Here is a 10,693-nt window from a genome sequence, read left to right as displayed (position 1 = left end):
GGTCCAATAGTAAGAAAGCATTCTGTATCCTGTTGTCTAATTTTCTCTCTTGGTTTTAATCAATGATAAAGTCTGAATAATGTTACATAAAAGGTAGGGTTGAGTGAATTTGTGGATGAACATGTAACTGGCTGGGTAAGGACCCAAGCACTCAACACACAGCTTTCAGAGGTCACAGGTCAGTCCTGAGGTGGTCAGTTTAACTCTCAGGTTACTTGCTGTAGCCTTCCATCAGCAGAAAAGAAAACGTGTGTGTCTTGGTGTGTATGTTTTTGTATGCAACTGAGCTAGATGAATAAAAAGTAGGTAAAACTTACCACTAACATACTGTTTAATTAGCCTTTCAGTACATCCATCACCTGTCACAAGGTATACTCCATGAAATCAAATAAAGGATCATCAAAAATATGCTTAATTTACTCATGATGTTATTCTCCATTGATATAATCTATTTCTGCATTTATACATAACAATAAGAGTTGAAAACATTGCAATAGTGTAAATATCTATCTATATTTATATATAAATATTTCAATGTTCCTGCCTTTGTGAGACAAAGCTGTATACTGGTAGGGGCCCTTGCTATGCTTTGGGCACATGAATCCTCTGATCTTTCCCTTTGGCTAATGAACCACAAACATATTGTTAAGATTCACAAAAAAACACAAACATTTTCTGAATGGCTAGATGCAACAGCCTTTGTTATTACAAACGTCTAACTGTAAGTTGCTCTGGATAAGAGCGTCTGCTAAATGACTAAAATGTAAATGTAAAATGTGTTTAGTGTCCAATGCTGCAAACTCAAAGGGATGATGCATTTTACACATCAATATCATCATGTTTTCAAACTCATGCAACAGTATTTGCATAAAGCATTTAACTAAACATTTCCCTGATATCATGGCGCTGTAATTCAACCAAAGCCAAAGTCCAAGTCATTCAGGCAAACTTTTAACAAAACTCCAGGCAGCCATTGATACGCACACATTTGACCGTTCTCCATTTTAGGTCAACATTTGCAAGACATCACATATTTGTGATCAGGATCTGGGCTATGAAGAGACATCACCCAGCGCCAGTTAATGTGTAAGTCCTTACAGCCCTACTCTAAACATTAGAGAGAAGTGTAATTATTGGAAGAACGGGCCTTGCAGCTTGGTGCGGACCTGGTCTCGTTTCACCTCTCTCTCCTTGAGGAAAGACTGCAGCTTGTCAGTGGAGAAACACAAGATGGAGTCCGTGTGTTTGGAGGGGGCCCGCTCGCCCCGTACCCACGGGTTCTGGAGGCACTCCGCCGCCGAGGGTCTCTCCCTGAAGAAATGCATCAGATGAAACACATCAGGAACATTCTGAAATGGTTTGTTAACACTATCTATCAATTACCCCTCAATGAACCAACTTTGGGTGTGCTTGGCTATCTCAAATAGGCAATAGGTACTGTATAGGTCTTGGTCAGATGTGGTCAATTGACTCACCAGGCCTTGATGCTCAGTGTGTTCTTTATGAAGTTGATTGCTCCCTCTGACAAGCCAGGGTAGCAGCGGCCAAACTGGATCTTCCCCTTCCGGATGTTTCTGTCCCTCTCCCAGTTGAGGTCTGAATGGAACGGGCTATCTGCACTCAACCTAGGTGGTGAAAGCGAGGACATATTTGTTTATTTGGATCCCCATTAGCTTTTGCAGAAGCATCAGCTACTATTCCTGGGGTCCACAAAAAAACACAAAACATGAGAAGTAACAAAACACTGATATATGAGGCCAGTCACACAAATTTAAAATCCAACGATACACAAAATATCCCATATACAAAATATATAATAATAATACTAATACAAACAATACAACAACAAAAAATAATGTATGTGTTAGAGTGTGTGTGTGTGTGTGTCCCCTCGCAGTCCCCTCACATAGACATATCAGAGGAGAAACAGAAGAATACATGGCAGTATGGCTGTATAGCGGGGTGTCAAACATACGGATCCGGTCCCGCGAGCCCATTCAATCCGGCCTGCAGGGGGTTTCAGTTTTTCTTTGAAAAACGGTCTTAATTGACATTGAAATGACTAAAACCAAATTGGAACTGTGTAAAAATGATAATGGATCTACATTTACAGTCTCTTCACGCTGTCCAGCTTGCTAACAGTCATCGAAACGAATGCTAGATAGTAAGGGAGCATCGGAAATTCCAAAAGAAATGGATATGGGACAATTTTTTTGACATTTTGACAGCAAGGAAATATAACACATTTTAAGTGTGGCCCTCAGGACCACTGTGAAGACCCAATGTGGCCTGCGGGGCAAAATGAGTTTGACACTCCTGATATATAGGATACAATTTACACATCCAGTGCAATCAGTACTCTAAACATTAGAGAGATGTGTAATTATTGCAAAAATAATGAAATCCTCGTGTATCTTTCTGGGTCATTCCACCAATTGGGTGCATTTTCAGCAGTGTAACTTGGTGAGAAAAAAAACGTGTTTCACCTCATTTTAACATTCTGTCATAAAGAGCATATGTTCAACTTTAAAAAAAAACATGTCTTCACATCTCCCAAAAAAATCACTCTAGTAAGTGCCTATAAAGTAACAGTGTTGATATTAAAATAAGTTAATATGTGTGCAACAGGGAGGGGCAATTGAATGTTTCACCCAAAAAAGTTTCACAAAAGAAAATGACATTATTAAAACATTTTTAGCCTGTCTATCTGTGGGTAACAGGGTTAAAGTATTGTGCTTGACCCGCTCAGTTTTCCACCAGAAAATGGCCAAAACGAGTAGAACCAGCTCACCTGCATTTACACTGGGGTTTGACTATTAAAAAGGAAAGGTTTCACCATATTAAAATTTGAGTTCAGTTCACGTAACAGGGTCAGATTAAATACATAATAGTCGCCAGAAATGACTTTGTCAAAACAACATAATAATTAGGGCTTTACAATGATGGTGAAAACATTTTCAGGTTAAATAGGTTAATATATTCCTAGAAGTCACAGAGGGAGCACAGAGGGATATGTCAAAATGCTAAATTGTGGCACTTTAGCAAGTCAGATATATTGAATCGTCCATGTGGTCTATATTAAATGGCACATCATTTAATGTAACTGGCTTTTAAAATACAATATTTGTGCTCAATTTCTACTTAAAATATTAAAAGGGACACAAAAGGCACTCATTTCGTGGAACAACCCTTCTTACTTTAACTGACTTTAACCTCCCCACGTCTACCTTTGACTCATTCCTCTCTGCCTCCTTCTTTCCACTCCTCTCCTCTTTTGACCTCACCCTCTCACCTTCCCCCCCTACTCACAAGGCAGGCAATACGCTTGACCTCATCTTTACTAGATGCTGTTCTTCCACTAATCTCATTGCAACTCCCCTCCAAATCTCCGACCACTACCTTGTATCCTTTTCCCTCTTGCTCTCATCCAACACTTCTCACTCTGCCCCTACTCGGATGGTATTGCGCCGTCCCAACCTTCGCTTTCTCTCTCCCGCTACTCTCTCCTCTTCCATCCTATCATCTCTTCCCTCTGCTCAAACCTTCTCCAACCTATCTCCTGATTCTGCCTCCTCAACCCTCCTCTCCTCCCTTTCTGCATCCTTTGATTTTCTCTGTCCCCTATCCTCCAGGCCGGCTCGGTCCTCCCTCCTGCTCCGTGGCTCGACGACTCACTACGAGCTCACAGAACAAGGCTCCGGGCAGCCGAGCGGAAATGGAGGAAAACTCGCCTCCCTGCGGACCTGGCATCCTTTCACTCACTCCTCTCTACATTCTCCTCTTCTGTCTCTGCTGCTAAAGCCACTTTCTACCACTCTAAATTCCAAGCATCTGCCTCTAACCCTAGGAAGCTCTTTGCTACCTTCTCCTCCCTCCTGAATCCTCCTTCCCCTCCCCCCCCTCCTCCCTCTCTGCGGATGACTTCGTCAACCATTTTGAAAAGAAGGTTGACGATATCCGATCCTCGTTTGCTAAGTCAAACGACACCGCTGGTCCTGCTCACACTGCCCTACCCTGTGCTTTGACCTCTTTCTCCCCTCTCTCTCCAGATGGAATCTCGCGTCTTGTGACGGCCGGCCGCCCAACAACCTGCCCACTTGACCCTATCCCCTCCTCTCTTCTCCAGACCATTTCCGGAGACCTTCTCCCCTTCCTCACCTCGCTCATCAACTCATCCTTGACCGCTGGCTACGTCCCTTCCGTCTTCAAGAGAGCGAGAGTTGCACCCCTTCTGAAAAAACCTACACTCGATCCCTCCGATGTCAACAACTACAGACCAGTATCCCTTCTTTCTTTTCTCTCCAAAACTCTTGAACGTGCCGTCCTAGGCCAGCTCTCCTGCTATCTCTCTCAGAATGACCTTCTTGATCCTAATCAGTCAGGTTTCAAGACTGGGCATTCAACTGAGACTGCTCTTCTCTGTGTCACGGAGGCTCTCCGCACTGCTAAAGCTAACTCTCTCTCCTCTGCTCTCATCCTTCTAGACCTATCTGCTGCCTTTGATACTGTGAACCATCAGATCCTCCTCTCCACCCTCTCCGAGTTGGGCATCTCCGGCGCGGCCCACGCTTGGATTGCGTCCTACCTGACAGGTCGCTCCTACCAGGTGGCGTGGCGAGAATCTGTCTCCGCACCATGCGCTCTCACCACTGGTGTCCCCCAGGGCTCTGTTCTAGGCCCTCTCCTATTCTCGCTATACACCAAGTCACTTGGCTCTGTCATATCCTCACATGGTCTCTCCTATCATTGCTATGCAGACGACACACAATTAATCTTCTCCTTTCCCCCTTCTGATAACCAGGCGGTGAATCGCATCTCTGCATGTCTGTCAGACATATCAGTGTGGATGACGGATCACCAGCTCAAGCTGAACCTCGGCAAGACGGAGCTGCTCTTCCTCCCGGGGAAGGACTGCCCGTTCCATGATCTCGCCATCACGGTTGACAACTCCCTTGTGTCCTCCTCCCAGAGTGCTAAGAACCTTGGCGTGATCCTGGACAACACCCTGTCGTTCTCCACTAACATCAAGATGGTGACCCGATCCTGTAGGTTCATGCTCTACAACATTCGCAGAGTACGACCCTGCCTCACACAGGAAGCGGCGCAGGTCCTAATCCAGGCACTTGTCATCTCCCGTCTGGATTACTGCAACTCGCTGTTGGCTGGACTCCCTGCCTGTGCCATTAAACCCCTACAACTCATCCAGAACGCCGCAGCCCGTCTGGTGTTCAACCTTCCCAAGTTCTCTCACGTCACCCCGCTCCTCCGCTCTCTCCACTGGCTTCCAGTTGAAGCTCGCATCCGCTACAAGACCATGGTGATTGCCTACGGAGCTGTGAAGGGAACGGCACCTCCATACCTTCAGGCTCTGATCAGGCCCTACACCCAAACAAGGGCACTGCGTTCATCCACCACTGGCCTGCTGGCCCCCCTACCTCTGAGGAAGCACAGTTCCCGCTCAGCCCAGTCAAAACTGTTCGCTGCTCTGGCACCCAAATGGTGGAACAAGCTCCCTCACGACGCCAGGACAGCGGAGTCAATCACCACCTTCCGGAGACACCTGAAACCCCACCTCTTTAAGGAATACCTAGGATAGGATAAAGTAATCCTTCTAACCCCCCCCCCCCCCCCCTCCCCCCCCTTAAAAGATTTAGATGCACTATTGTAAAGTGGTTGTTCCACTGGATATCATAAGGTGAATGCACCATTTTGTAAGTCGCTCTGGATAAGAGCGTCTGCTAAATGACTTAAATGTAAATGTAAATGTACTTACATTATAAAAGCCAAAACCCCAATAGCCCAGATGTCGGTCTCAGGTCCGACTCCTTGTCCGTCGAGGATTTCTGGAGCTTTAGGAAGGACAATGTAAACTGATAAAACATGACAGAAAGAGAGGGCATTCTTCATAAGAGTTTTACATTCCATTGTTTCCATTAGTATGTGCCAGTAAATTGAAATAAATCTTTCAAGGAAGAACATTTATATTCCAGAGGCAGAACATAGAGGTCGAAATTAATTAAGGTTTTGGTTAAGGTTAGGTTTAGGAAAAAGAGTTAGGATTAAGGTTTGGCATCGTTTCAGTGAGGTTAGGGCAAGGGTTAGGAAAGGCATAACAGTTAACATTGGGTTAGCATACCACCATCTGCCATTCTGTTTCTGCCCGTTGTCTGTGGAGAGGCACACGATGGAGTCTCTGTGTGAAATGGGAAGATGGATGTAACTGTTCTTCAAGAGCAAAGTTGAGTGATGAAGTTAGGCAAGCTTTGGTTCAGCCTATCATCCCTATCCACCCATCCTCCCCGCTCATCCTTTCCAGTCATTCTCTTGATGTACCTTTCTCTTGTCCCAGAATGTCCTCTATGTTAAGTGTCTGTCCGGGTGTGAAGGACTGAGCAGAGCCCAGGTCTACAATCTTCAGCACGTTGCAGTCCGTCACCAGCATGTTGTCCGACTTGAGGTCCAGGTGGACGACGCGGCGGCTGTGCAGGTAGTCCACAGCACTCAGGATCTGGGCCAGCAGCTCTGCCACATGGAGTTCAGCATAAAGATCTCTGTTTGGGGGGAAAAGGAGGGAGGGAGGGAGGGGGAACATGGTATATCTAAAGCCCATCTTCTGCATCTTTACCAAGTACAGTAAATAACACATTTTGCATCCACACTCTGGAAATTGCAAACCCATTAGCCAGGCAACACTACCTAACTAACACGCCCCCCCAAACACTACTAAGTAATGTTGTAATGTAAAGCAGGCAGCGGTGTCTTTCTGACCTCTCAGTCAGGTTGTAGAGCAGCTCTCTGCCAGCACACAGCTCCTGGATGAGCACCAGGTAGTGGGGGGTAATGTAGGCCGTGTGCAGCTGCACCAGGTGGGGGTGGTTGAGCTTCTTAAGCAGCTGGTACTCCCTGAGCACCAGAGCTCTCTTTTCTGGCCTGAGGGGGGTGATCTTGGCAGCAAACAGCTGCTGGCTCTGGCTGTCCTGACACTGGGTCACCACGCTGAAACGACCCCTGACATGGACAACGCGGAGAGAGAGACAGTGAGAGAGATTGCACACACATCTGTGCTGGCCTACTTTACAGGCATGAAGGACAGATGTGTAGCAAAGAAACGCTCAATGAGTACACATTCGCATCGTGTAGAAAAAACTGCAACTTTCCTAACCCAGTGTTGACCGTTCAGTACCTGTTGATCTCTGCGAGGAAGCTGTAGGTCTTGTGGCTAGGTTGACCTCTTGATCCACTGCCCTTTGATCCTGGGTACTCTGTCTGGATGAGGGGAATGTGGGTCTCTGTAGATTAAAGGAGAACTATTATATCTGGCCACAGACTCAGAAAGGGAGGTAGAGCACAAAAACAAACTCTCATCAATAAACTTTAAAATGAAACAAGGAGTATATAGAATTTTCTTGCCTTTAGGATGGATTGCCATAACAACAGGTGGTGAAGGGTCACTGAAAGGTCCTGCCCCCTTCTTGGTGATGCAGCCCACCCGGAATATGTATCCTGCTCCTCTGAGTAAGTCCTTCACTACGTAGCAACTGTCTGTCACCTCCTCGCACAGTAGCTTCCACTCCCGACCTGTGGCAGTAGAGGGTATGGGAATGTTTTATAATTCTAATATTTTATGAGCAACAGGTGCATCATCATCATCATCATCGTCAACATCCGGTAGACAGTGTTAAACTTGTTCAATTTAGTGTCGCTTCACTTCACTGCACATACACCACAGGCGGCTGGTGGTACAGCGGCTCATGGCACTGAATTGGGGTGGACGGGCGGATGGTAATGGCTGGGATGGCATGAAAGGAATGATATCATACACATCAGACACAGTTTCCATGTGCTTGATACCATTCCATTTACTCCATTCCAGCCATTATTATGAGCCATCATCCCCTCACCAGCCTCCTGTGACATAGACATTTCTGTGGAAAATCAATATGCAAATCTGTGTGATCTGCAAGCAGTGTTTTTCGTACCGTCTGTGCTGTACTGAACACAGTAAACCACTGGGTCGCTGGACTGCACCGGTCTCCATACCAGCAGAAATCCACCTGCCTCCAACTGGTGCACATCAGGCCTGGTCAGGTGGATGGGCATCTCTGGAGAGAAAACAGAAAGATAAACATTAGACTTGCAGAGACACGCAAAGCCTCTCTCTTGCTGAGGAGATTGCAAATTGAGTCCAAATATACTTCACCTTTGTTCTTCTTGAATGCAGGTATTTTAGGTATTTTAAATGAAAATAATTTGGACTTCTTTTTAGCACTCTCCAAGCCAGCGCTCGCCTTTTGCTCAGGTGGAGCAGGAGATGAACCCTTTACAATCGGCCCTGCATCACACCAAGAAACATAAAGGGTGGAAATTCGGATTGTTTCCACTACATGAGAGTGATCCTATTCGGAAAAAGTGTATGAAACTAAAAGTGCATGGTAGCTCACCTCCCTTCGTTAAGTCCTCCTTGCTGGACGATTTAGTGAACAGCTTGGTGAGGCTAGAGGCTGATGCCCTCATCTTTTTCCTGAGTGACATGGTGGGGGATTTGGGCTCCAATTCCCCTAGCGTGGGTCCCTGCTCCATGCCCTCCAGTTGTGAGTAGGAATGCCCCGCCCAGGACTGCCTACGTAACAGATTCATGAACCCAACCTTTGGTGACATCCTGGGAGACTTCCCCGTGGGCGGTTTGGCCTGAAGGGCCGGGGTGGACGCATGCCTCTGGAGACGTGCCTCTGTGTCGCTGGCCCTCGAGGGTCTCTCTGGGGCCTTAAAGGACAGGCTGGGGCTGGGTTTCACCGGCCGGACCGTCTTCTCTACCTTACCATTATTTCTGTCCGTTGAGTTCTGGTTGGGGTGGGTTGTCCTTCTCGGTGGGATCTGAAGTTGGCCACTCCGGCGCTGTGGCTCCTTATCAGCTTCCACAGCCTCAGACCCCTGGAGCAGGGAGCAGGGGGATGTGGTGATCAGGGGCTCCTCCTGGTCATCATACTCATCCCCTGCTCTCCCTCTTTGTGTGGCTGCAGGGCAGCCGTGGGGCAGCTCCTCACAAGAGCTCAGCCTGCTGGAGCCCTCAGAGCCATGCTCCAGGATGAGGGACTCAGCCAGGGAGTACTGAGAGCCAGCCAGGTTCCCCGCCTCCTCCTCTGGCCTGAGGCTCTTCTCTGGACCAGCATGGGGCGATTTTGCACACAGTTTCTGAAGCCTGGCCGTAAGCTGTTTGGGAGCCACTGCCACTGAACCTCTTCTACCTCTCACTTGGAGAGGGGGAACGTCCAAGCTCTTCTCCTCTTCCTCCTCGTCAGTGAAATCCTCCTTAAGATTCAAAGCACTCTCCTCTTCTCTGTGTTTGGCGGATCCTGGTGAGCGTCGGGAGTACTCGTCCAACGACCTGCTCCTCCTCTGTGGTGGTGCATTGTGCGAGAGGCTGACCCCGCTGTCAAAGGAGCAGGACTTGAGCATGGACGACTGCAAAGACCCTCGCCTTTGCCCATGATTGGTCTCGCCTTCGTCCTCCACATACTCAATGAGAGGCTCGTTGAGGCGGCTAGAGAGGCTTCTGCGGAGCGGCTTGCGGCCCCTCTCCTGCTTCTTGGCCTGGAACTTGTCCCTGAGAGTCATGTGGCGAGCGGACATGGGCGAGAGCTGCGTGGAGTTGTTGTAGAAAGTGCTGCGGATCAGGCTGCTCCTGGCGATGCGGCCTCCTTCACTCCCAGACGCGGAGCCATCATCCCCCTCGGAGAGGTATAGGGACGGGCTGCTTTCTCGGCTGACCCTCCTTTCCCTCTGGGGGGTCGGCTGCTGTGAGGCGTCCGACGACCCTATAGACTGCCTGCTTAGGCTCCTCTCCAGCACGCTCCTCTGTCCTCCCATCTCCTCCTCCTCCTCCTCCTCCTCGTCCTCCTCCTCCATGGTCCCCTCCTCCTGCTCTTCCTCCAATTTCAGTTTGGCAAAGGGCTCAGGGATCCTGGCTCTCTCCATGAGGGGCTCAAATTCTTCCTCCTCGTCGTCTTCATCCTCGTCGGCTGTGGTGCAGTGGTGGAAGAAGTCCCAGGCGTCGGCCTCGTCGTATTCAGAGGAAGAGCCGCTGCTCATGGAGGTGCTGCTGGGATCATGGGGGTCTCGGGGGGCTGTGATGGAGGTCTCCCGAAGAGGGGCATCCAGCAGCTCTGGGATGGGCTTCAAGATTAGCACCGAGCCCAGGCAGGTCAGAGAACGCTGGGTAGAGAGGGGAGAGAATGCAGGTGAGAGAGAAGACAGAGCGGTCATACAGAGCTGGGAAAAGACATCTCGTATTTATGAACATAAAATCTCGTATTTATGAACATAAAAAAATTGGTTTCCCCCCCATTTCGATTTGTTTAAAAACCAAGCATAGCCTACCCTCCCGTTCATCAAGGCTGGTTTAGCAGCATCGCATACAGTAGGTGTGTCTTTTTATCCTGGCCATTAGCCAAAAGTAGCCTACGAATAAAGGAGTTTTAAGTGGTTGACTGAGCTTTGAATTGTTTTGGAGCATTTTGCCCTCATGCTTTTTTCAATATTCACAATTCACATACTTACATTTCGCTTGTTTAAGTAGGCTATCCATTCCCATTTTCAAAGGGCGCCCCTCGTCCAATTACCAAAGACACGCTCCTCCAAAGTATTCAGTCCTCCTATAATGCCATATCAACAGCAATTTTGTGTTGTTGATCTG

At 48.0% G+C, this 10,693-nt stretch overlaps 1 protein-coding gene across 1 annotated transcript in view; it reads right to left on the bottom strand.

The window, feature by feature from the left end:
• Nucleotides 1-313: 313 nt before the first annotated feature.
• The window catches only part of LOC106613530 (obscurin), a 98,207-nt gene continuing 87,827 nt past the window's right edge, over nt 314-10,693 (bottom strand). Inside the window, exons 75-85 of the mRNA XM_082956583.1 lie at nt 8,442-10,212; nt 8,201-8,332; nt 7,980-8,102; nt 7,411-7,578; nt 7,184-7,289; nt 6,769-7,008; nt 6,334-6,551; nt 6,137-6,193; nt 5,774-5,849; nt 1,476-1,625; nt 314-1,311 (exon numbers count right to left, since the gene is read on the bottom strand). Of these exons, the coding sequence (XP_082812709.1) occupies nt 1,131-1,311; nt 1,476-1,625; nt 5,774-5,849; nt 6,137-6,193; nt 6,334-6,551; nt 6,769-7,008; nt 7,184-7,289; nt 7,411-7,578; nt 7,980-8,102; nt 8,201-8,332; nt 8,442-10,212 (3,222 nt within the window). The 3' untranslated portion in view covers nt 314-1,130. The remainder of the gene's footprint in view (nt 1,312-1,475; nt 1,626-5,773; nt 5,850-6,136; nt 6,194-6,333; nt 6,552-6,768; nt 7,009-7,183; nt 7,290-7,410; nt 7,579-7,979; nt 8,103-8,200; nt 8,333-8,441; nt 10,213-10,693) is intronic.

The sequence above is a fragment of the Salmo salar genome, chromosome 10 (genome assembly GCF_965601325.2).
Source record: "Salmo salar chromosome 10, fSalSal1, whole genome shotgun sequence".
Taxonomy (NCBI): domain Eukaryota; kingdom Metazoa; phylum Chordata; class Actinopteri; order Salmoniformes; family Salmonidae; genus Salmo; species Salmo salar.
Note: the sequence above shows the minus strand (reverse complement) of the source record. Positions and strands in the feature narration are given on the sequence as shown.